This window comes from Jaculus jaculus, chromosome 8, assembly GCF_020740685.1.
Source record: "Jaculus jaculus isolate mJacJac1 chromosome 8, mJacJac1.mat.Y.cur, whole genome shotgun sequence".
In the NCBI taxonomy this organism is placed as follows: domain Eukaryota; kingdom Metazoa; phylum Chordata; class Mammalia; order Rodentia; family Dipodidae; genus Jaculus; species Jaculus jaculus.
Window position 1 is genome coordinate 59,710,992 of NC_059109.1, and position 27,817 is coordinate 59,738,808.

At 41.0% G+C, this 27,817-nt stretch overlaps 1 protein-coding gene across 1 annotated transcript; it reads left to right on the forward strand.

Moving 5' to 3' along the window:
* Window positions 1-15,480: 15,480 nt before the first annotated feature.
* LOC123462858 (protein PHTF2-like) lies at window positions 15,481-16,005 on the forward strand. The gene has a single exon (XM_045157003.1). The coding sequence runs from the start codon at window positions 15,481-15,483 to the stop codon at window positions 16,003-16,005; it is 525 nt and encodes a 174-aa protein (XP_045012938.1).
* Window positions 16,006-27,817: the final 11,812 nt, after the last annotated feature.

The following is a 27,817-nucleotide window of genomic DNA, read 5'->3' on the forward strand; positions in this document are numbered from 1 at the left end:
CACAATGGGCAGAACTTCAGGCAGTGCATATGGTTGTGCATTTTGCTTGGAAGGAAAAATGGCCAAATGTGCAGTTATACACTGACTTGTGGGCTGTGGCCAATGGTTTGGCTGGATGGCATGGGACTTGCAAAGAGCACAATTGGAAAATTGGTAAAAGGACATTTGGGGAAGGTGTATGTGGATAGAACTCTCTGAATGGGCAAAGGATATAAAGATACTTGTGTCCCATGTTAATGCTCATCAGAAGGTGACCTCACTGGAGGATGACTTTAATAATCAAGTAGATAAGCTGACCCATTATGTGGATAGTTGTCAACCATTTTCCTCAGCCACCCTTGTCATTGCCCAGTGGGCCCATGAATAAAGTGGCCATGGTGGCAGAGATGCAGGCTATGCTTGGGCCCAACAACATGGACTTCCACTAACTAAGGCTGACCTGGCTACTGCTACTGCTGAGTGCCAAATTTGCCAACAGCAGAGACCAACTCTGAGCCACCGATATGGTAGTATTCCTCGGGGTGAACAGCCAACAACCTGGTGGCAGGTTAACTACATTGGACCTCTTCCATCATGGAAAGGGCAGTTTTGTCCTTACTGGAATAGACACTTATTCTGGGTATGCATTTGCCTTTCTTACACATAATGCTTCTGCCAAAACTACCATCCATGGGCTTATAGAATGCCTTATTCACCTTCATGGCATTCCACACAGCAATGCTTCTGACCAAGGAACTCAGTTCACCGCCAAGGAAGTACAGCAGTGGGCTCATGATCATGGAATTCACTGGTCTTACCATGTGCCCCACCACCCTGAAGCAGCTGGCTTGATAGAACGGTGGAATGGCCTTTTGAAAAATCAGCTACAGTGCCAACTAGGTGACAATAGTTTGGAGGGCTGGGGGAGTGTCCTCCAGCAGGCTGTATATGCTCTGAATCAGCATCCTATATATGGTACTGTTTCTCCTATAGCCCGGATTCACGGGTCCAGGAATCAAGGGGTGGAAATGGGAATGATCCCACTTACCATCACCCCAAGTGACCCATTAGCTATAATTTTGCTTCCTGTTCCTGCAACCTTATGCTCTGCTGGACTACAAGTCTTGGTCCCAGAGGGGGGAGTGCTTTTGCCAGGAGACACAAAGAACATTCCATTGAATTGAAAGCTAAGACTTCCAGAAAAATGGACTTCCAGTTAAGATGGCAGCATAGGAACCACGCCAAAGAAGCATGGGGGGTGGGAGAAAGACCAAAAAAACTCAGCAAAATACGCACTTTTACTAAAAAGTTAGGTGTATAGGAAATTGAAGGGGCAGCAGAGAAGTAGAAGAGAGCCAGAGCATCCAGAGCCCACACAGGCCAGCAAAAGTGGCCCCAGCAGCTCCACTAAATGCGGTGGTGGCAGTGCAACAGACAGCAGCCAGGCTCAGCTCCAGCTGCAGGAAAAGCCAGGTGCAGGGAGCTTCCCCTCACACCGGTGCTCTCCACAACTCAGGAAACATGAAGGGGAGCAGCAGTGAGCAATGGAGGAGCAGAGCACGAGGTAGAAGAACACATGGAACAGCGAGAGATCCAGAACAGCTGTGGCTCCCACCCCTCACCCACCGCCTGAGCCCAGCTCCAGCAGAGCAGTGGACCCGGGTCCTGGGCACACCAACTTGAGCCAACAGCGGGACACAAGCAGGAATAGAGTTTGGCAGCAACATCAGTGGCTCCAGCACCGGTAACAGCAGCCCCAGCAGCAGAGGACCCAGGAGCAGCAGCAGCAGCAGACCCAGCAGCACCAGCTTCACCAGCAGTGGTGGCTCCAAGAGTGACAGCTACAGAAACAGCAGCAGAGGCAGCAGCAGCGGTGGGCCCAGAAGCAGCTTCAACAGCAACAGCTACAGACCCAGCAGCGGCAGCTTTAGCAGCAGCAGTTCCATAAACAGGGGTGCTGTTCTACAGGGCCAAACTTGCCAGGCCCGGTTTGCCTGACAGGAAAAGTCAGCGCCCAGCTCCAGAAATCAGAACAGCAACCTGACAACCCTGGCAGCAACTTGACTGAGACCAAAATCATCCAAGATAACCAGGATTGCACCAGGGAAGGATCTCACTTGGTCACAAGCTGACGTGGATCCCTCAACATACCAGAAATCTTAACCTCTTTCTTGATAGAGGATCTGGTTGTTATAATAACTACTCTTGCATACATACCTGGGGCTGTTTTTGATTGAATGTGTACAATGTTCAGTTAAATTTTAGAATCTACCTGTATTTTATTCCACTCAGCCTATTTGAATACTCCAATAGCAGGGAAATTCAACCCCTAGGAACACCTTTGTAGATACTCTGAGAGTCTTAAGAGCCACATCTAACACCTTAAGCTCCTACCCTGAAAATATATAACATCAAATCAATTGATACAGCTAAGAATACCCAGCTAGCTAGAAAATCCAAGCATTAACTTAATCCAAGATGCAAAAATATATACATTATAACACAAGAAACACTAAAAAGCAAGACAATATAAATCCACCTAAAAGTATTAATGCATCAGAAATGACCTCCAGTGAGAACAAGTTAGAGGGAATGCCTGAGAAAGATTTCAAAAGAATGATTGTAAATATGTTCAAAGAAGTCAGAGAACAACTCAAAGGAGTCAAAGAGGAAATCAAAGGAATCAAAGAAGACATAGGACACCAATTTCATGAAATAAAGAAAGCAATACAAGACATAAATAAGGAAATAGAAATGATAAAGAAAAATCAGTCAGAATTACTAGCAATAAAGAACACAGTTAATGAAATAAAAAAATGTAGAAAATCTCAGGAGTAGAATGGAGGAAGGAGAGGACAGAATATCTAAGCTAGAAGACCAGACGGCAGATCTAATACAGTCCAACAAAGAGAAAAACAAACTTATAGAAAAGTATGAGTGGGAATTTCAAGATATTCGGGACACTATGAAAAGATCAAATATAAGAATTCAGGGCATCGTAGAAGGAGAAAAATTCCACTCCAAAGGCATAGTAGGCATCTTCAACAAAATCATAGAAGAAAATTTCCCCCAAATTGGGAAAGAGGTGCCAATACAGATACAGGAAGCCTTTAGAACCGCAGCGGGACAAAACCCAGAAAGAACCTCTCCTCACCATATTATAATCAAACTTCCAAACACACAAAATAAAGAAAAAATATTGAAAGCAGTAAGAGAGACAAATCAAGTTACCTACAAAAGCAAGCCCATCAGGATTACAGCACATTATTCAATGCAAACTTTTAAAGCCAGAAGGACTTGGAGTGATATATTCCAAGTTCTGAAAGATACCAACTGTCAACCGAGGTTACTTTATCGTACAAAGTTATCCATTCAAATACATGGAGAAATAAGGACATTCCATGACAAAAGCGGGTTAAAGGAGTATTTGAAGACAAAACCAACTCTACAGAAAATACTTGATAGAATCCTCCATGCTGAAGAAAAGGAAAAGCACACAGACAAGGACCCTAGAAAAAACAAGCAATACTCAAATACTAGTTAACAGAAGAGAGCACAGGTAGAACCAGAACCACAAAAAAAAAAAAAAAATGGCAAACGTAAATACACATCTTTCAATAATATCTCTTAATATCAATGGCCTCGATGCCCCAATGAAAAGACAAAGGTTTGCAGACTGGGTTAAAAAGCAGGATCCTACAATTTGTTGTCTCCAAGAAACTCACCTTTCTACAAAGGAGAGACATTATCTTAGGTGAAAGGTTGGAAGATGGTATTTCAAGCACATGGACCTAGAAAACAAGCAGGGGTTGCTAGCCTAATATCTGACAAAGTAGAGTTTAGTCCAACATTAGTCAAGAAAGATAAGGAAAGTCACTTTATATTGATTAAGGGCACACTCCAACAGGAGGACATTACAATCCTAAACATATATGCACCTAACATGGGGGCTCCCAAATTCATCAAACAAACACTATTAGAACTAAGATCACAGATAACACCAAACACAGTGGTAGTAGTTTACTTTAAAACCCCACTCTCATCAATTGACAGGTCATACCGGGAAAAAATAAACCGAGAGGCATCTGGACTAAATGAGGTCATAGAAGGAATGGACCTAACAGATATATACAGGACATTTCATCCAAGGGCTGCAGAATATACATTCTTTTCAGCAGCACATGGAACATTCTCTAAAATAGACCATATATTAGGACACAAAGCAAATCTTAACAAATTCAGGAAAATTGAAATAATTCCTTGCATTCTACCTGACCACAGTGGAATTCAACTACAAATCAGTAGCAAGAAAGGGTATAGAGCATACACAAAATCATGGAAACTAAACAATACACTTCTAAGTAATGAATGGGTCCATGAAGAAATCAAGAAGGAAATCAAAAAATTTATAGAGTTAAACGATAATGAGAACACAACATATCAAAATCTCTGGGACACAATGAAGGCAGTCTAAGAGGTAAGTTTATATCCTTAAGTGCCTATATTAAGAAATTAGAAATGGCGCAAGTAAACGACCTAATGCTTCACCTTAAAGCCTTGGAAAAAGAAGAACAAGGCACACCAAAAATCAGTAGATGGGAAGAAATAACAAAGATTAGGGCAGAAATTAATGAAATAGAAACAAACAAAAAAATCCAAAGAATTAATGAAACAAAGAGTTGGTTCTTTGAAAGGATAAACAATATTGACAAACCCGTAGCAAACCTGACAAAAAAAGAGAAGAAAAACAAATTAATAAAATCAGAGATGGTAAAGGTAACATCACAACAGATTCCAGAGAAATTCAAAAAATCATAGGGACATACTATAAAAGCATATACTCCACAAAGTATGAAAATCTGAAAGAAATGGATGATTTCCTTGATCTATATGACCTACCTAAATTAAATCAAAATGAGATTAATCACTTAAATAGACCAATAACAAACATGGAGATCTGAACTGTTATCAATAATCTCCCAACTAAAAAAAGCCCAGGCCAGATGGATTCACTGCTTGATTTTACCAGACCTTTAGGGAAGTGCTAACACCATTGCTTCTTAAGCTTTTCCAGGAAATAGAAAAGGAAGGAATTCTACCAAACTCCTTCTATGAGGCCAGCATCACCCTGATACCAAAACCAGGAAAAGATAGAACAAAAAAAGAATAGTGGAGACCAATCTCCCTCATGAACATAGATGCAAAAATTCTCAACAAAATATTGGCAAACAGAATACAAGAGTATATCAAAAATATCATGCACCCTGACCAAGTAGGCCTTATTCCAGAGATTCAGGGATGGTTCAATATACGCAAATCTATAAATGTGATACATTATATAAACAGGTTGAAAGACAAAAATCACATGATCAGGCTGGAGAGATGGCTGAGCGGTTAAGGGCTTGCCTGTGAAGCCTAAGGACCCCGGTTCGAGGCTCGGTTCCCCAGGTCCCACGTTAGCCAGATGCACAAGGGGGCACAAGCGTCTGGAGTTCGTTTGCAGAGGCTGGAAGCTCTGGCACGCCCATTCTCTCTCTCTCCCTCTATCTGTCTTTCTGTGTCTGACACTCTCAAATAAATAAATTAATAATGAACAAAAAATATTTTTTTAAAAAAAATCACATGATCATCTCATTGAACGCAGAAAAAGCATTTGACAAAATCCAACATCCCTTCATTATAAAAGTCCTACAGAGACTGGGAATAGAAGGAACATTCTCAATATAATAAAAGCTATTTATGACAAGCCTACAGCCAACATATTACTAAATGGGGAAAAGGCGACTTCCGGTAAAGATGGCAGCATAGGTACCACACCAAAGCAGCCTGGGGGTGGGGGAGGAAGACCAAAATAACTCAGCAAAATACACACTTTTACTAAAAAGTTAGGTGTATAGGAAATTGAAGCAGCAGCGGAGAAGTAGAAGAGATCCAGAGCTTCCAGAGCCCGCACAGGCCGGCAAAAGTGGCCCCGGCAGCTCTGCCAACTGCGGCGGTGGCAGCGCACCAGAAAGCCACCAGGCTCGGCTCCAGCTGCAGGAAAACCTCACCATATTATAATCAAACTTCCAAACACACAAAACAAAGAAAAAATATTGAAAGCAGTTAGAGAGAAAAATCAAGTTACCTACAAAAGCAAGCCCATCAGGATTACATCAAATTACTCAACACAAACTTTAAAAGCCAGAAGGGCTTGGAGTAATATATTCCAAGTTCTGAAAGATAACAACTGTCAACCAAGGTTACTTTATCCTGCAAAGTTATCCATTCAAATAGAGAAATAAGGACATTCCACGACAAAAGCAGGTTAAAGGAGTATTTGAAGACAAAACCAGCTCTACAGAAAATACTTGATAGAATCCTCCATGCTGCAGACAAGGAAAAGCACACATAAAAGGAACCTAGAAAAAACAAGCAATACTTAAATACTAGGTAACACAAGAGAGCACAGGTAGAACCAGAACCACAAAAAAAATTGGCAAACATAAATACACACCTTTCAATAATATCTCTTAATATCAATGCCCTCAATGCCCCAACGAAAAGACATAGGTTTGCAGACTGGGTTAAAAAGCAGGATCCTACAATTTGTTGTCTCCAAGAAACTCACCTTTCTACAAAGGATAGACATTATCTTAGGGTGAAAGGTTGGAAGATGGTGTTTCAATCAAATGAGCCTAGAAAAAAGCAGAGGTTGCTATCCTAATATCTGACAAGGTAGAGTTTAGTCCAACATTAGTCAAGAAAGACAAGGAAGGTCACTTTATATTGATTAAGGGCACACTCCAACAGGAGGACATTACAATCCTAAACATATATGCACCTAACATGGGGGCTCCCAAATTCATCAAACAAACACTATTAGAACTAAGGTCACAGATAACACCAAACACAGTGGTAGTGGGTTACTTTAACACCCCACTCTCATCAATTGACAGGTCATCCTGGGGAAAAATAAACAAGAGACGTCTGGACTAAATGAGGTCATAGAAGGAATGGACCTAACAGATATATACAGGACATTTCATCCAAGGGCTGCAGAATATACATTCTTTTCAGCAGCACATGGAACATTCTCTAAAATAGACCATATGTTAGGACACAAAGCAAATCTTAACAAATTCAGGAAAATTGAAATAATTCCTTGCATTCTACCTGACCACAATGGAATTAAACTACAAATCAGTAGCAAGAAAGGGTATAGAGCATACACAAAATCATGGAAACTAAACAATACACTTCTAAATGATGAATGGGTCCATGAAAAAATCAAGAAGGAAATCAAAAATTTTATAGGGTCAAACCATAATGAGAACACAACATATCAAAATCTCTGGGACACAATGAAGGCAGTTCTAAGAAGAAAATTTATTAAATGGGGAAAAACTGGAAGCTTTTCCACTAAAATCAGGAACAAGACAAGGGTGTCCACTGTCTCCACTTTTACTTAATATAGTTTTCGAAGTCATCGCCATAGCAATAAGGCAAGAGACACATATAAAAGGGATACAAATTGGAAAGGAAGAGATCAAGTTATCATTATTTGAAGACGACATGATTCTATACATAAAGGACACTAAAAACTCTACTAGCAAACTGTTAGAGCTGATCAAAACCTACAGCCATGTAGCAGGATACAAAATAAATACACAGAAATCAGTAGCCTTCTTATATGCTAACAACAAACATACAGAGGATGAAATCAGAGAATCACTCCCATTCACAATTGCATCAAAAAAAAAAAGTACCTTGGAATAAACCTAACCAAGGAAGTAAAGAATCTCTACAATGAGAACTTAAAAACACTCAAGCGAGAAATTGCAGAAGATGCTAGAAAGTGGAGAAACATCCCTTGTTCCTGGATTGGAAGAATCAATATTGTGAAAATGGCAATCTTACCTAAAGCAATCTACACATTTAATGCAATCCCCATCAAAATTCCAATGGCATTCTTCATGGAAATAGAATAAACAATCCAAAAATTCATTTGAATCACAAAAAACCTTGAATATCTAAAATAATACTGAGCAACAAATATAAGGCTGGTGGTATCACCATACCTGATGTTAACCCATACTACAGAGCCATAGTAACAAAAAACAGTGTGGTACTGGCACAAAAACAGACATATAGATCAGTGGAACAGAATAGAGGACCCAGATGTAAGCCCAAGTAGCTATAGCCACCTGATATTCAATAAAAATGCCCAAAATGCTCATTGGAGAAAAGACAGCCTCTTCAGCAAATCGTGTTGAGAAAACTGGATATGTATCTGCAGAAGGATGAAAATAGATTCTTCTCTCTCTCCATGCAGAAGAATGAAGTCTAAATGGATTAAAGACCTTAACATCAGACCTGAAACTCTGAAATTGCTAGAGGAAAAAGTAGGGGAAACCCTTCAACATACTGGTCTTGGCAAAGACTTTCTGAATACAACCCCAATTGCTCAGGCAATAAAACCACAGATTAATCACTGGGACCTCATGAAATTACAAAGATTTTGCACTGCAAAGGACACAGTGAAAAAAGCAAAGAGGCAACCTACAGAATGGGAAAAAATATTCGCCAGCTATATATCTGATAGAGGATTAATATCTAGGATATACAAAGAACTCAAAAAGTTAAATAATAAGGAATCACACAAGCCAATCAAAAAATGGGCTATGTAACTAAATAGAGAGTTCTCGAAGGAAGAAATATGGATGGCATATAAGCATCTAAAAAACTCTTCTGTGTCACTAGTCATCAGGGAAATGCAGATTAAAACTACATTGAGATTCCATCTCACTCCTGTCAGATTGGCCACCATTATGAAAACAAATGATCATAAATGTTGGCGGGGATGTGGAATAAAAGGAACCCTTCTACACTGCTGGTGGGAATGCAATCTGGTCCAGCCATTGTGGAAATCACTGTGTAGGTTCCTAAAACAGCCAAAGATTGATCTACCATATGACCCAGCTATAGCACTCCTAGGCATATATCCAAAGGAATCATCTCATTTCCTTTGAAGTACATGCTCAACCATGTTTATTGCTGCTCAATTTATAATAGTTGGGAAATGGAACCAGCCTAGATGTCCCCCAACTGATAAGTGGATAATGAAGATGTGGCACATTTATACAATGGAGTTCTACTCAGCGGTAAAGAAAAATGAAGTTATGAAATTTGCAGAAAAATGGATGGACCTGGAAAGGATTATACTAAGTGTGGTAACCCAGGCCCAGAAAGCCAAGCACCACATGTTCTCTCTCATATGTGGATACTCTACAGATGACTGGTCTTCTGCGTGAGAATGAAAATACTTAGTACTAAGGGCCAGTAAGTTCAAAAGGAGACAAAAAGGGAAGAGAAAGGAATGGAGGAGGGTACTTAATAGGTTGGTATTGTATATATGTAAGTACAATGATTGTGATGGAGAGGTGATATGATAGAGAATGGAATTTCAAAGGGAAAGTGGGGGGGAAGGGAGGGAATTAACATGGGATTTCTTTTATAATCATGGAATATGCTAATAAAAAATAATAATAATAAAAATATTTTTAAAGGGGGAGGATATTACCATCGGATACTTTTTATAATCTTGGAAAATGTTAATAAAAAGTGAGAAAAAAAAGACATGCGCCACCAAAAAAAGAAAAAAAAAGACTTTCCCCTGGTCACTTTGGGCTCCTAATGCCCTTGAGTGAACAGACTGAGAAAGGAGTTACAGTGACAGCAGGGGTGATTGATCCAGAATACCAGGGGGAAATTGGACTACTCCTCCACAATGGAGGTAAGGAAGAGTATGCCTGGAGTGCAGGAGATCCTTTAGGGCATCTGTTAGTGTTACCATGTCCTGTTGTCAAAGTCAATGGACGACTGCAACAACCCAATAGAAGCAATGTGATAATTGGCCCAGATCCTTCAGAAATGAAGGGATGGGTTACCCCTCCAGGTAAAGAACCAAGACCTGCTGAGGTGCTTGCTGAAGGTGGAGGAAATACAGAATGGGTAATAGAAGAAGGCACAAATACCAGCTAAGGCCACATGACCAGTTACAGAAACGAGGACTGTGATTGCAATGTTTCTGTCCTGCCTTGATAACAGAGTGTTTGTATGTATCTGTACCAATATTATGATTATATCATTAGCTAACTGTTTAATTTATATTAGACCCATTATATTAGAGACTAAGCTTTGTGTTGGGGGGAAGATTTTGTGGTTCTGGTTGTATGTAGGATAGTTATGCCATGTTAGGCAGAATTGTGAGCTTGTTACTGTTTTCATTTGGAAATTAAATATGATGTAAGGCTACGTGATTTGATGCCAAGTTGACAAGGGGTGGGCTTGTGATAGTTAAGGTGTTGTCAACTTGACCTGTTTAGTAATACACAGATTGCTTCTAGGAAGGCTCAACTAAAGGAAGTCTTTCCCCGAGGGTGAGCCCTTCTCCCAGAGTGGGTGGCCCCACTCAGAGGGGAACTTGATATAAGGAAGTTCTGGGTAAAAAGAGTTCCTTCCTTCCTTCCTTCCTTCCTTCCACTTGGCTGCCAGAGCTGCTCGCTACCTTCCACCATGGATTGAAGAGCAGTGCAGACTGAAGACCAGCATCAACTAAAGACCCACATGGATAGAAACCCAGTGGCTCCTCAGGAAGCCGCCAGGCTTCCCACACCATCTGCAGTGCCAGATCGGGACTGGTGAGGCTTCTGGACATGAGGACTGAGCAGCTAACAGGTTCAGTGATTCTAGGGCCTGCAACTGCTATAGGACTACTGTAAGCTTATCCAATAAATCCCCTGTTTAAATAATTCATTCTAGCAGTACTGTTCCTCTAGAGAACCCTGACTAATACACTTATCCTACTTAAACTATGCTGACTTCACTCTCCATTGGAGAATCTGCTCTTCTTTTTCAGAAGATAGCAAGACCTGAAGAGATATACTAACCCTCACACTTCAGCCAGGCCACTAAGGAATTGGGAAGATGAGCAAGAGTGCCACTTCCATGCTGAATCTGATAATCAGCAACAGGGTATAGGAAGCAGCTTCTGAGGTTATTCAACACCTACCAAATCAGAGATCCAGAGGCTCCTAAGAGCTCATCATTGAAGTTGACTTAAAACTCACCCACTACAACTCAGGGAATTTTGCCAAAGAGGGGGAAGAAAGACTGTAAGAGCCATAGGTTGAGACATCATGTGCAGAGACATTCCCTCCCCCCCAAAAATAACTGACTACTGCTCCCACAAGATCATGACATCAAAATAAAAGACAGACTTATTGAGATGGGGAGGAGATATGATGGAAAATGGAGTTTCAAAGGGGAAAGTGGGGGGAGGGAGGGTATTATCATGGAATGTTTTTTATAATCATAGAAGTTGTTAATAAAAATTTGAAGAAGGGGCGCACGCGTCTGGAGTTCGTTTGCAGAGGCTGGAAGCCCTGGCGCGCCCATTCTCTCTCTCCCTCTTATCTGTCTGTCTTTCTCTCTGTGTCTGTCACTCTCAAATAAATAAATAAATAAATAAATAAATAAATAAAATATTTATAAAAATTTGAAGAAAAAAAAGAATTCAGTGCCGTTTCCAGGGATCAGAGCATGATATGCAGTAGGTGCTCAATAAATGCTGTGCTATGGATGAAAAAAAAGAAACTCACCTCTCCATAAAAGACAGACACCATCTTAGGGTGAAAAGATTGAAAATGTTATATCAAGCAAATGGGCATAGAAAATAAGACTTCAAAAACCTCAAAGAGCCAAACTATTTTGAGCAACAAAAAGAAGGCTAGTGGTATCATCATACCCAATTTTAAGCTATATTACAAAGCCATAGTAACAAAAACAGCATGGTATTGGCACAAAGACAGACATGTAGATCAATAGAACAGAATAGAGGCCCCACATGTTAATCCAGGCAGCTACAGCCATCTGATTTTTTTCTTTTGTTTTTGTTTTTTGTTGTTGTTCATTTTTATTTATTTATTTGAGAGAGAGAGAGAAAGAAAGAGACAGATAGAAAGAGAGAGAATGGGCACTCCAGGGCTTCCAGCCACTGCAAATGAACTCCAGATGCATGTACCCCCTTGGGCATCTGGCTGACATGGGTCCTGGGAAATCGAGCCTCAAACCAGGGTCCTTAGGGTTCACAGGCAAGCACTTAACCACTAAGCCATCTCTCCAGCCCAGCCATCTGTTGTTTGACAAAAATATTCATTGGAGAAAGGACAGCCTCTTCAACAAGTGGTGCTGGAAAAACTGGGCATCTATTTGTAGAAAGATGAAAATAGATGCTTGTCTTTCTCCATGCACAAGAATCAAATCCAAATGTATCAGGTACCTTAATATCAGACCTAAAACACCGAAATTTCTAGAGGAAAAGGTAGGGGCAACCCTTCAACATATTGGCATAAGTAATGACTTTCTTAATATAATCACAATTGCTCAGAAAATACAACCACTAATCAACCACTGGGATCTCATGAAATTGCAAAGCTTTTGTACAGCAAACGACACTGTGAATAGAGCAAGAGACAACCTACAGAATGGGAGAAAATCTTTGCCAGCTGCATATCTGACAGGGGATTAATATCCAGGATATACAAAGAACTTAAAAAATAGAATAATAAATCAAACAACCCAATTAAAACATGGGCTATGGAACTAAATAGAGAGTTCTCATCAGAAGAAATACAGATGGCATATAAAAATGTAAAAAAAATAAAAAGTGTTCTACATCCTTAGCTATCAGGGAAATGCAAATTAAACTACCTTGAGATTTCATCTCTCTCCTCTCAGAATGGCTACCATCAAGAAAACATATGACAATAATGATGAGGATGTGGTAAAAGGAGAACCCTTCTACACTGTTGGTGGGAATGTAATCTGGTACAGACATTGTGAAAATCAGTGTGGAGGATCCTGAGACAGCTAAAAATAAATTATCACTCCTAGGCATATATCCTAATGACTCTTCTCACTACCTTAGAGATATTTGTACAACCATGTTTATTGCTGCTCTATTCACAATAGCTAGGAAATGGAACCAGCCTAGATGTTCATCCATACATGAATGAATAATGTGGTACATCTACACAGTGAAGTTCTAGTCAGCAGTAAAAAAAAATGAAATTGTCTGGGAAATGGATGGATTTGGAAATGATTGTACTGAGGTGATCCAGGCCCAGAAGCCAAATATCACATGCTCTCTCTCATATGTGGATCCTAGCTACAAATGTATATACTTGTGTGTGAGCTGGAACCAAAAGTCAGTAGCTGAGGCCAGCAATCTAGAAAAAGGCTATGAGGGAGGGAGGAGAAGGAAGGACTTAAGGGATGATATTCTATGTGTAAGTAGAAGAAGAGATTACAGGGAGAGGAAAGGCCTAAGTGAGATCAGGGAAAGAAATTGTATAAAAGAAGGGTGGGGGGGGTCAATCAAAATTCAAGATATTCTGAATAAGACATATGAAAATCTACTTTCTTGAATAATGGCACATCCAGAAGCTATAGATTGTTACTAGAAAATTTTAGTGCCCTTTTCAGTGGCAGGGATGGGATACCTTCCAGTGAGTTGTTGGCCAGGGAGGTCGCTGTTGCCTCCAAAGCATTATAAGCTATTTCCAAGGCCCTTGGTTTCCCATGAGAAAGAGATGTTAAGAACCTATTGTTGAAGACTTCACATGCCTGAGCAGCAGTCACTGAGAAATCAATCTGATGCTGAGCAGAAAACCTTCTCCCTGTAGCCCAGTCAACTGAAAGCTGGAGAAAAAAAAAAAAAAATACACTGTATGCAGTCTTATGGGAGACAGAAGTCATCAGCAGTGAAAACAGTGAACACTGGAAACCTCAAATTTGGCCAGACAGGCCAAATGACTGAACAAATGCAATAGAGGCGTGTATGCTCTCAGGGAAACCAACTGCTCTCTAATTGGACTGAAGGCCCACTCTATGGGAGGGAATACATTCCTGGTACCTAAAACCTAATCAAAGCCTATGGCAGGGGAGATTATGAGCCTTAGAGATACAAAGCCTGCTTTTGTCTGTATAACTGCATATATTACTCTCATCAAAGTACTCTGAAAACAATACACTTAATGTTCCTACTCATATATGAATGCTACTCTCACTTCTGGTTAGAGAAACTTCCCTTTTCAGATGATAATGGCCACTGTGATAACCCAAAAGGCAACCCAGTGCTGAGAAGAGGGACGGAGGAGTGCACAGCACTGAAACATCTCACACCCTCCAAGGCTCAGGGTCCATTGTGGAAAAGGTGGCGGAAAGAATGTAAGAGCCAAAGGAAGGGTACCACTCCTTACAGACAACTGTCCGGACAGAATTTGGCCTAGATATCCAGGACCTCACAGTGCCTAGCAATACCCACACAAGACCCTCATAATAGGAGAAAAAGATGATGACATCAAAATAAAAGAGAGACTGATTGAGATGGGGAGGGGATATGATGGAGAGTGGAATTTCAAAGGGGAAAGTGGGGGGAGGGAGGGTATTACCATGGGATATTTTTTATAATCATGGAAATGTTAATAAAAGTTGAGAAAAAAAAAGAGAGACTAATGGAGAAGGGGAGGGGATATGATGGTGAGCAGAGTTATGAAGGGGAAAGTAGGGGAAGAGAGGGGAAGGAAATACCATGATTTTTTGTCTGTAAGTGTAGAATTTGTATATATATATATATATATATATATATATATATATATATATATATATGTGTGTGTGTGTGTGTGTGTGTGTGTGTGTGTGTGTGTGTGTGTGTGTGTATGTATATGTATGTATATATATATATATATATATATATATATATATATATATATATATATATATATATATATAAACGCCATGACAGGGGAGGTCTCTGTAACCAAACCAAACCAAACCAAAAACAAAAAAAAAAAACGGGGCATGGTTGTACACACCTTTAATCCCATCACTCGGGAGGCAGTGGTAGGAAGATCGCCGTGAGTTCGAGACCCCCCTGAGACTCCATAGTGAATTCCAGGTCAGCCTGGGCCAGAGTGAGACTCTACCTGGAAAAACAACAACAAAAAAAAAAGGGGGGGGGATGTCCTCAAACAGCATTTTAGTGATGTAAAAGGAACCCTTTGGAAGCTCCTGGATGAGCGATTGGTAGTACACACCTTTGATCCCAGCACTTGTGAGGCAGAGGTGGGAGGGTTGCTGTGAGCTCCAGGCCACCCTGAGACTACCTAGTGAATTCCAGGTAACCTGGGCTACAGCAAGACTGTACCTTGAAGAAAAAAGAAAGAAACAAAAAAGAGAGAGAGAAGAGATATAAATTAATAAAAGTAGAGATGAAAAGGCTCCATTAAAACAGATTCCAGGGAGGCCGCGCGCGCGCCCGCTGCCTGGCTCGGAGCTCCCCTGGGGCCGGGCGGCCGCGGCAGCTGGCTTCGGTGCTCCTCCGCGCGGTCCGCCAGCGGCGCGGCGCGGGCTCGCTGCTGCGCTCTCAGTGACCAATGCGCAAGTTCAGCGGAATAAATGGCGTCCAAAGTCACAGATGCTGTAGTCTGGTATCAAAAGAAGACTGGAGCATATGACCAACAAATATGGGAAAAATCTGTTGAACAAAGAGAAATCAAGGGGTTAAGAAACAAACCAAAGAAAACAGCACATGTGAAACCAGACCTCATAGATGTTGATCTTGTAAGAGGGTCTGCATTTGCTAAGGCAAAGCCTGAAAGTCCTTGGACTTCTCTGACTAGAAAAGGGATTGTTCGAGTTGTATTTTTCCCCTTTTTCTTCCGGTGGTGGTTACAAGTGACATCGAAGGTCATCTTTTTCTGGCTTCTTGTCCTTTATCTTCTTCAAGTTGCCGCAGTAGCATTATTCTGCTCCGCTCCTAGTCCACCTTGCATACCTCTAACGGAAGTGATCGGGCCAATATGGCTGATGCTGCTCTTGGGAACTGTGCTCTGCCAGATTTTGTCAACAAGAACATCCAAACCTCCTCTAAGCACAGGCGGGAAAAGAAGGTACTGCCTTTCAGAAGCAATTGTTTTGTAGATACTGGTTTCCTCCATGGAACATAATATTACCTTGTAAAGTTATTCTTTCAAATAAAGCACTAAGTTCCCGGATCAGTTAAAAAAAAAAAAAAAAGATACCAAAGAAATTAAGAAAATTGTAAGGACGTATTTTAACAACATATGCTCCACTAAGTTTCAAAATTTGAAAGAAATGAATGATATCTCTAGCAGACAGCTTCAGGTCACTGAGATGAACCCAGACCAGACATACTTATGGAGGAAGGGATATTTATTTGAAGTTTGCAGATCCAGGAGAAGTTTCACAAGGGCAGAAGAAGTTGGCCTGCTCTTACAAGACCAAACACAGAGAAAGGAAAAAAGCCATGCCACTCAGGACACTTCAGGAACTCTAGGCAGAACTAGGCATTTTGCATATCTTTAGACTGGAATTTCAAATCTACCACCACACCTCAGGGCTGGACCTTAAGATTCTCTGAGTGACACCTCCTCCAGCCAGGTGGTTAGAAACCCAAGAAGTTTTAATAAACTCCTGAATCTATTTCCTAGATTTATATGCCCACCAAAATTAAATCAAGTTGAGTTAAACCATTTAAGTAGACCTATAACAAGTATAGCAATCAAAGCCATTATAAAAAAAAAAAATTCCCAACTAGAAAAAAGTCTAGGCTCAGATGCATTCACTGGTAAATTTTATCAGGCTGTCATAGGAGAATTAACACCAATGCTTTTCAGACTTTTCTATTAAATAGAAAGGACAGAATACTACCAAAACTTCTTCTACAATGCCAGGCTTATCCTGATACCAAAACCATTAAAGATATTTAAAAAAAAGAAGAAAATTACAGACCAATCTCCCTCATGAACATGCAAAGATTCTCAACAACATACTAGCAAACAGAATATATCAAAAAGATTATCTACCCAGACCAAGAAGGCTTTATCCCAGAGATGCAAGGATGGTTCAACATACACAAATTGATAAATGTATTATACTATATAAATGTGCTGAAAGACAAAAATATCCCATAATCACCTTAATAGACACAGAAAAGGCATTTGAAAAAAATTCAACAACACTTCATGCTAAATGTCATAAAGAAAATGGGAATAGAAGGAACATATTTCAACATAATAAAGACTATTTATGACAAACACATAGCCAACATAATACTAAATGGGGGAAAACTTGAAGCTTTTCCACTAAAATCAGGAAGTCTTTGCTACAGCAATATGGCAAGAGACACACATAAAAGGGATAGAAATTGGAAAGGAAGAGATCAAATTATCATTATTTGTAAATGAGATGTTTATACACATAAAGGACCCTAAATACTCTACCAGTAACCTGATAGCACTGATAAACACTTTTAGCAAAGTAGCAGGATACAAAATAAACACAGAGAAATCAGTAGACTTCCTACATACTAACAACAAACATGCTGAGGATGAAATCAAGGAATCACTCCCATTCACAATTACCTCAAAAATAAATGAAGGAATGAATGAATAACATACCTTGGAATAAACCTAACCAAGGAAGTAAAGGATCTCTACAATGAAAACTTCAAAACATCCGAGAGAAATTGCAGAAAACACTAGGAAATGGAAAGACATCCCATATTCTTCATGGAAATAGAAAAACCAATCCCAAAATTCATCTGGAAACACAAAAAACCTCAAATAGCCAAAAAAAAATTTGAACAAGAAAAATAAGGCTAGCAGTTATCACCATACCCAATTATAAGCTATATTAGAGAGCCATAGTAACAAAAACAGCATGGTACTAGCACAAAGCCAGATATATAGATCAATGGAACAGAATAGAGGACCCTGATGTACATCCAGGCAGCTACAATTTTCGACAAAAATGCTAAAAATATTCATTGGAAAAAAAAAGACAGTCTCTTTAACAAACAGTGCTGGGAAAATTTGATGTCTATATGTAGAAGGATGAAAATAAATCCTTACCTCTATGCACAAGAATCAAGTCCAAATGGATCAAAGACTTTAATATCAGACCTTAAACTCTGATACTGCCAGTGGAAAAAGTTGGGGAAACACATCAACATATTGGCATAGCCAACAACTTTCTGAATATAAGCCTAGTTGCTCAGAAAATAAAACCACTAATCAACCAAAGGGACTTAATGAAATTCAAAAGGTGTTGTACAAAGACAGGGCATGGTAGCACTCACCTTTAATCCCAGAACTCAGGAGGCAGAGGTAGGTGGATCACCATGAGTTCAAGGACAACCTGAAACTACATAGTGAAGTCCAGGTCAGCCTGGGCCGTGAATACAGCAAAGAGGCAACCTACAGAATGGGAGAAAATCTTTGCCAGCTACACATCTAACAGAGGATTTATATCCAGGATATACAAATCACTCAAAAATATTAAATGATAAGGAATCAACCCAATTAAAAAACAGGCTAGGGAACTAAATAGAGAATTCTCAAAAGAAGAAATACAGATGGCCTATGAACATCTAGAAAAAAGTTCTACGACTTTAGCCATCAGGGAAATGCAAATTAAAACTATTTTGAGATTCTATCTCACTCCTGTCAGAATGACTATTATCAAGAAAACAAATGACAATAAATGGTGGCATATATCCTAAGGACTTCTCTCACTACCTTAGAGATACTTGCTCAACCATGTTTATTGCCACTCTATTCACAATAGCTAGAAAATGGAGCCAGCCTAGATGTCCCTCAACTGATGAATAGATAATAAAGATGAGGTACATTTAAACAATGGAGTTCTATTTGTAGGTAAAGAAACATAAAATTATAAATTTGCAGGAAAATAGATGGATCTGGAAAGGATTATACTAAATGAGGTAAGGCAGGCCCAGAAAGCCAAATACCACATGTTCTCTCTCATACGTGGATCATAGCTACAAATGTTTAAACATATATGTAAGTTAGAGTAAAAAATGAGCTGGGCGTGGTGGTGCACGCCTTTAATCCCAGCACTTGGGAGGCAGAGGTAGGAAGATTGCTGTGAGTTTGAGGCCACCCTGAGACTCCATAGTGAATTCCAGGTCAGCCTGAGCTAGAGTGAGACCCTACCTCAAAAAAACAAAAAAAAATAAAAATTGAAAAATTGGTAACAGAGGCTAGTAAACTAGAAGGGGGATGTAAGGGAGAGAGATGTGAGGACTTGAGATGGTATTGTAGACATGTAAGTAGATGAACAGATTACTGGGGATAGAAGAGAGGTCAAGGGAATAGATTGAGTAAAAGAAGGGGGGTGTTAATCAAAATTTAAGATTTTATGAATAAGCCATATGGAAACCTACTGTTTTGAATAATGGCACACCCAAAAGCCATAGATTGTTATTAGAAAAAGTTCAGGGCCAGAAATGGGATACCTTCCAACAAGTTGTTGTCCAAGGAGGTCCCTGATGTCCCCAAACATTACAGGCCATTACCAAAGCTCTTGGTTTTCCACCAGAAATGGATGGTAAGACCCTATTGCTGAAGAGACCACATGCTTGGGCTATAGGATCACTGAGAAATCAACCTGGAGCTGAGCCAGAACATCTACTCCCTGTAGACCAGATGACAGAAAGCTGGAGAAAGCTTCAATGCATGCAGCCCTATGGGAGAAAGAAGTTGTCAGCAGTGATAAACAATAGTGGACACTGCAAGCCTTAAGACTGGCCAGTCAGGCCAAATGAGCCAATGGGTGCAATTGTGGTATGTCTGTTATGGGGGAAATGTCTAGTTGGACTGGAGGCCCACTCCCTAGGAGGGAATACATGCTTGGTATTGAAGACTTAGTCAAAAGCCTATGACAGAGCAGGTTATGAGCCCTACTGGTGAAACACCTGCTCTTTTTCTGGCAATATGCATATATTATGCTCACCAAACAGACCTGTAAACACTTTGATTAATGTTCATATTCATACATTTATGCTACCCTCATTTTTTATCAGAGAAGCTTCTCTTTTCAAATGGTGGTGACCTCTGGGATGACTCAAAAGGCACCATAGTGCTGAGAAGAAGTGACAGAGGAGTACTCAGCACTGAAACATCTCTATCCAAGGCTCAGGGTCCATTGTGGAAGAGGTGGCAGAAAGAATGTTAGAGCCAAAGGAAGTGTAGGCCTGCTTACAATGCAATCTTCCAGACACAAAATGTACTGGATATCCATGACCTCACAATGCCCAGTATTACCTACAGAAGACCTCAAAATAGGAGGAAAAGATGATGACATCAAAATAAAAGAGGGACTGGAGAGATATATTAGTAGTTAAGGCACTTGCCTGCAAAGCCTAGGGACCCATGTTCAACTCTCCAGATCCCACATTAGCCAGATGCACAAAAGGTGAGGCAAGCACAAGGTCGCACATGCCCACTCGGTGGTGCAAGCCTCTGAAGTTCAACTACAGTGTCTGAGGCCCTAGCATACCAATTCTGTCATTCTCTCCCTCTCCCTCTCTCTCCCTCTCTCTCTCTCTCTCTCTCTCTCTCTCTCTCTCTCTGTGTGTGTGTGTGTGTGTGTGTGTGTGTGTGTCTAAAATAAAGATTTTTTTTAAAAAATTTAACTAAAAAATAAAATAAAAGAGACTAATTGAGAGGGGGAGGGAATATGATGGAGAGTGGATTTGTGACAGAGAAAGTGGGGGAAGGGAGGGAATTATAGTTTATTGTCTATAATTATGGAAGTTGTCAATAAAAACCTTTTCTTTAAGTCTCAAAATCCATATGGAACTACAGAAGGCCTCAAGTATCCAAAACTATCCTCAGCCAAAAAAAAAAAAAAAAAAAAAAAGACTTCATGAGGTGTCACCACAGAACAAGAAGTATGCACCTGTGGAATAGTGACACTCAGAATTTGCAGGTAATCAAATGTGCTCTGATTAGACATGAGGCTGCTCAGCGGCAGAGAACTCATAACTGATCCTGGAAGCAAAGTCAGAATCCCATGGCCAGGAAACTTACAAACCCCAAAAGAAGACCCTGGTGCTCTCTGGATAAGTAGGGCAGGCATACACGTCAAAATGTCTCTCAACAGATGCTACATAGAACTCAACACTAAATCAGACTGCCAACAGGGCTCCATGGACCAGGGAACATTGTGGAAGAGGGGGTGGAAAGATTGTAAGGGCCCCAGAGTGGGTAGGAGTACCTACAGGAAAGTCCCCTGCTGTCCCACAGGGACTGACTTAGGCCTCCATGAATACCACAACCACACTGAGGAGGGGTCCCAGGGTAACAGGAGCAGGGGTGAGGGATTGAGGAGTATAACCTGGGCTGGAGAGATGGCTTAGCAGTTAAGGTGCTTGCCTGCAAAGCCAAAGAATGCAGGTTCAATTCCCCAGTACTTATGTAAGCTGAATGCACAAAATGGTGCATGTGTTTGGAATTAGTTTTCAATAGCTGGAGGACCTCGTGTGCTCATTCTCTCTCTCTCTCTCTCTCTCTCTCTCTCTCTCTCTCTCTCTCTCTCACTCTCATCTGTCTGTTGCAGTCAGATTTGCATTGCTGGTAGAAATCACCCAACCAAGAGCAGTTTGTGGGGAAAAGAGGTTTATTTTGGCTTACAGGCTCACAGGGAAGCTCCACAATGGCAGGGCAAACGATGGCATAAGCAGAGGGTGGGCATCACCCCCTGGTCAACATAAGGTGGACAACAGGAGAGTGTGCCAAACACTCGCAAGTAGGAGCTGGCTATAACACCCATAAGCCGCCCCCAACAATACACTGCCTCCAGGAGGCATTAATTCCCAAATCTCCATCAACTGGGAACATACCATTCAGAATACCTAAGTTTATGGGGACACCTGAATCAAACCACCACACTGCCTCTCTTTCTCTTCCTCCCCCCCCCACCCTCTCTCTCTCTCCCTAAATAAGTAAATACATAATTTTTTTAAAAAGAGATAGAGGATAGCCTGCTGTAATATGTATATAATAAAATAAAGTGGAAAAACTGTCCCTCAAATTTCTATGTATAATCCCCTTAGTGAAAGCTGTTGTCGCCCTTGGTTGGAGAATCTGTTTTATTTTACAGATGGCAGTGAATACTGGGGAGGTTCAAGATCCATCAATACAATAAGAAAAGATAGCTGACTGCTCACCATGAGATGTGCCACTTCTACCCTATTTACCAGGGTCCAGGAGAAATTGCAGAGGAAGCATTGCCAGCATTGTCAACTCCAGGGACAGAGCAACAGATGCTGTGGTGAACCAAAACACATCAACGCAGAAATGTAGAGACTACAGATCACTCGACACTAGCCTAAACTGATAACACACCTGCCATGGCTCAGGAATTGTTATGAAAGAAAGGATGGGAAGTTTTAAGAGCACTGGATGGGTAGAAACATCTTGAGGCACAGCACCTTCTCCCCCAACCCCCACCATTGCAGAGACTGACAGTGGCCCTAATCACCCCACAGTGAGCACCAATAATCCTACTGAAGAGGCCTCTCAGGGAAATGGGGGCTGGAGAGAGGGGATATAAGACTAAAACCTATGTAAAAAAAAGAATAATAATAAGTAAATACAAAGAGAAAATATTTCTCTGAGAAATCCATTTAAGCTGACACTTACATTTTCAAAGAGGAAGCATTTTTATTTAATAAATATGGAGGAAAACATGAGATAAAAATTTTAATAAAAGGACTCTGAGACAAAAGGTGTCCAAAACATTCATATCTCTAGGGAAATCCTAGGAAACCTTGAATGCTAATTATCACATGAGCTTCTGCCCTACAAGATAAACTTATTAACTAACAGTTTTGAATATAAACAACAGTACATTGTATCTGAAGCACAAAAAAAGCTATTATTCTGCCTAGAGAACTATGTCACACCATCACCTTCACTGATAATAAAGGACACAAATCCTTCTGTGTCTGAGAAGAAACAGGGTCTTGTCAAGAAAGTGACAAGAGTTCAGAATGTTCACTTAAAATGACTGACACTAAAAAGAGACTCCCAATCACAATAAAAAATAAAAATAATTTAAAAATTAAAACCCATGGTGATCTCAGACTCATAGAAAAAAAAAGTCTGGAAGAGAAAACCCTCAGGACCACTTTGCCTGGAAATTGTCAGCCAGCCTAACTACTGGTTCACTCTTTCCTAGCCTACAGCTGGTAGTCTATAAGCCTCCCTTGTTTCAAGGTTTCTCTGTTGTTTGCTGTTGTTGTTGTTTCAAAGTTAGGTCTCACTGTACTGCCAGGCTGGCCTTGAACTTAGCCTCCAAGTGCTGGGATTAAAGGAGAGCATCGCCATACTCAGCTCCAAGGTTTATTCAAGAGCAAGTATCTTGATTTGAAAGTCGTGCTAGTTTGAACCAGGTGTCCCCTATAATGTGTTTGGGGTGCTTGGTCCCGAACTTATAGCAGTTAGGTAGGTGAAGCCTTCCTGAAAAAGATGTGTCTTTGGGGGCTGGCTTAGGAGTGGTATAGCCAGCTCCCCCTTACCACAGCTTATCTCACTCTTTGCAGTGGCAAGGAGGTGATGTTCAACCTCTGCTCTGCCATCTTTCCCCTGCCATCATGGAGCTTCCCTTCGAGACCGTAAACCAAAATCAACCCTTTCCTCCCATAAGCTGCTCCTGATGGAGTGTTTTGTCCCAGCAACAAGAAGGTAACTACAGTAGAAGTTGAAATATACAAAGCACTGTGCCATTGGAAACCACTATTACATACTTTACATTGACCTACACACAACAAGAGATAAGTATCCACTTAGAGGAACACTTGAAGGTTCTAGACTCTGTAGAGGATTAGACACTTGTGTCAAGGGACGCATATAATTGTCCTAGCATCAAATAGAAAACAAAACTGTTTTTCATGATAGTACATACCTATTGTCTCAGTCAGCTCCAATAGGCATGTACTTCCTGGTACTGCTGCTGGAATGAGCCTCCAAGAGGATGAAGGGTTTATTGGATGCTTACAGATCCAGGGGAAGTGCCATAATGGCAGAAAAAGCTAGCCCCCTCTACCAAGTCCACATAGAGAGAAAAACCACCAGCAGCACCACAAGCAAGCACACTCCAGGAAGCCAGGCAGAGCTCAAGCACTCTGCATACCTTAGGCTGGAATTCAGATCTGCCCCCAGTAACACCTTAGAGCAGGACCCCAGGATCTGCCCACAGTGCCATCTCTTCCAGCCAGACAGCTGGAAATCCAAGTTACAACTTTAATAAAACATTTGAGTCTATTGGGGGACATAAATTCAAACGACCACACCTATAATCTCAGCACTCAGGAGGCTGAGACAAGAAGATCATGAATTAAAAATCAGCTTTGGGGGCTGGAAAGGTGGCTTAGTGGTTAAGCCCTTGCCTATGAAGCCTAAGCACCCCAGTTCAAGGCTCGATTTCACAGGACCCATGTTAGCCAGATGCACAAGGGGGTGCATGCATCTGGAGTTCATTTGCGGTGACCCTGGTGCATCCATTCTCTCTTTCTTTCTGTCTCTCTCTCTCTCTCTCTCTCTCTCTCTCTCTCTCTCTCTGTCTCTCTCTCTGTCTCTCTCTCTCTCTGTCGCTCTCAAATAAATAAATAAAAATAAAAAAATTTAAAACAAAACACGGCTTTGGTTACACAATAAAATTTGGCCTTTAAAAAAGGGGGGGTTAAGCCGGGCATGATGGCACACACTTTTAATCCCAGCACTAGGAAGGCAGAGGTAGGAGGATCGCTGTGAGTCTGAGGCCACCCTGAGACTCCATAGTGAATTGCAGGTCAGCCTGGGCTAGAATGAGACCCTACTTTGAAAAGCCAAAAAAAAAGGGGGGGGTCATGGAAGTTGTTAATAAAAATTTGGAAGAAAAAAAGGGGGGGCTAGCCAGATGTGGTGGCACACACCTTTAATCCCAGCACTTGGGAGGCAGAGGTAGGAGGATCACCATGAGTTCAAGGCCACCCTGAGACTATATAGTGAATTCTAGGTCAGCCTGGACTAGAGAGAAACCCTACCTCAAAAAACAAAAAGAAGCCGGGCGTGGTGGCGCACGCCTTTAATCCCAGCACTCGGGAGGCAGAGGTAGGAGGATTGCCATGAGTTCGAGGCCACCCTGAGACTCCATAGTGAATTCCAGGTCAGCCTGGGCTACAGTGAGACCCTACCTCGAAAAACCAAAAAAGAAAAAAAAATTTAAAGGCTAAGAGCCTGGAGAAATGGTTTTGCAGTTAAGGCAATTGCCTGTGAAGCCTAAGGACCCAGGTTTGATTCCCTAGTACCCACATAAGCCAGATGCACAAGATGGTACATGCATCTGCTCTTCCCCTCTCTTCCTCTCATAAATAAATAAAAGTATTTTAAAAGTCTAATAAAATGTTTAGCATATGGACTTTCAGGTGATTCCTTGGTAATTAATGATAAAGATAGGGGCTGGGGAGATGTTCAGTGAGTAAGAGTGCTTACTTTGCAAGCATGAGGATCTGAACTCAATCAAAGCACCCATATAAAAAGTCAAACATGGGCTGGAGAGATGGCTCAGCAGTTAAAAGGCTCTTGCTCACAAAGCCTGATGTGTTGGGTTTGATTCCTCAGTACCCACATAAAGCCAGATACACAAAGTAGCATATGTGCCTGGAATATGTTTGCAATGGCAAGAGACCTGGCACACCTATACTCACTCTCTCTGCACCCAGCTCTTTCTCTCAAAAATAATAATAGTAATAATATTAAGTCAGGCCTTTAGCCCCAGCACTGAGGGGTGGTGACTAGAGGGCTACTAGGGCTCCTGTTCTGCCACTGTAACCAAAAAGGAAAAAAGGAAGATCCAGTTTCCATGAGAGTCCGTCTCAGGGAAATAAAGTGGACGAGTGATCCAGAAGGACACCCAACATCTTCCTCTGACCCCTACACAAACATGTGCATAGACCACACACAAAAAAAAAAAACAATGGTGCAGACAAATGTGGACAGATGGTTTCATTGCATGGTATATCCAAGAGCAGAAGTATAGTACTTGCTCTTTGCATTACATGGAATAATTTCAGTATTAGCAAGATATTAGTGAACAGGCTACAGAGTTGATGTAGGAAATTAGTAATAATTACCCTGAGTACTAAATTAGGAGGAAGCACAACAGAATGTAGTTGATTTTGTAACTATAGAGAACAGCAACTGAACTCAGGTACTGAATGAATGAACGAATGAGCTGTTTCTTCCTCTTGTCATAAATTGCCGTGCATTCTTACTTCTCTCCTAAAAATTGGTTCTCAGTTATTCCTTAGGCCCTGTCTAATAGTTAAGAACATGAACTGTACAGTTAACTGCCACGTTTAAATCCTGGCCACAGTATGATTTACATAACATTGAGCATGTCACATAAGCTCTCTGTGCCTTGATTCTTTATCTGTAATAATTGCTCTCAGTACTTGGTATAAGCTACATACTTCAACTCGTGAACAGCCAAACACCTCAAGAGGCAAATCTTGTAAATATCCCCATTTATACGTAAGAAACCTAAGGCATAAAGCTCAGTAATTTGCCATAGGTCACATTATTAATGAGATCAGGGTCAAGATTAAACTTGGGCAGTCTTGGTACCAGGTCGGCCTCAACAGCCCCATCAGTTGCACTGTTCAGATCACAGTACAGCAAGCAGCAGTGGCAGTATTGAAGCCCAAAGGAAACATCAGCGTGATGTTACCATTGATGATGTTGTTATAATGAGAATAGAAATAAGCAAGCTCCAGCATGATTTACTCAATGACTCCTCATTCCTTTTCTGTTCTAAATGTTAGAAAAAGTTTACACAACTTCTCTTAGAAATTTTTCCCTGTGATAGTAAGCAGCTTGCCCTCAGGCCTGGGCTCCACCCTCTGGGGCTATACAAAGCAGCCCTTCCAATACTTCAATTCAGTTACCACATCTCCCCTGATAGGGTAAAGAGATGTGTCCTCCATTCATCCTTTCATTCCATAAGGTTAGTGCCCACTGAGGCAATTCAGTGCAGAAATTCAGAGCACTTTTTATTTATTTTTATTTATTTGTGTATGCATACACCAGAGTCGCTTGCAGATTTATGTGCCACTTTTTAAAATATTTATTTATTTGCAACAGAAAGAAAAAACAGACAGAATGGGCATGCCAGGGTCTCCAGCCACTGCAGATACATGTGCCACTTTGTGTATCTGACTTTACATGGGTACTGGAGAATTGAACCTGGGTTGTTAGGTTTTGCAGGCAAGTGCCTTAATCACTGAGCTATCTCCAGACCTCATGTGCCACTCTGCATCCAGATTTACATGATTGCTTAGAATCAAATGCCAATAGGCTTTGTACACAAGTACCTCTAACCATTGAACCATTCCCCCAGCCCAGGAGCATAATTTTGATCAAGTACTACTTACTAGCAAGTGAATTTGAGCTCTCAGGCTGCCTGGGAAACCTCATCTCCAAACCAAGGATGATAATTCTGCATCATAAGGCTGTTGATTAGTATCACACATAGAAAGCACTTTGCATCTGCCTGGAAATTGTTAATTGTTTAACAACTCCCTTTTCTCATTAGTATTGACACCCTCTGTGCCTCTAGTTCTTCCTACCCAAAGGAGGAACAGTAACCTACACAGCCAGATTTCTGGCCCCAGTGTTATGCAACATCACGGAAAGGGGGGTAGATGCTTCAGCAAGCAGATTTGGGGCTTTGCTTGTTTGTTTGCTTACCTACTTGAGAGAGAGGTATGGGCCTTTTGCTGCTGCAAAATAACTTCAGGCATATGTGCCACTTTATGCATCTGGCTTTACATGAATACCAAGGAATAGAAACTGGACCAGCAAGCTTTCTACTCAAGTGACTTCTACTGCTGAGCAATCTCTCCAGCCCTGTTTCTGTGTTGTTT

Bases quoted from the DNA above. Each gene is read 5' to 3' on its own strand.
- LOC123462858 (XM_045157003.1), top strand. From the start codon at position 15,481: ATGGCGTCCAAAGTCACAGATGCTGTAGTCTGGTATCAAAAGAAGACT.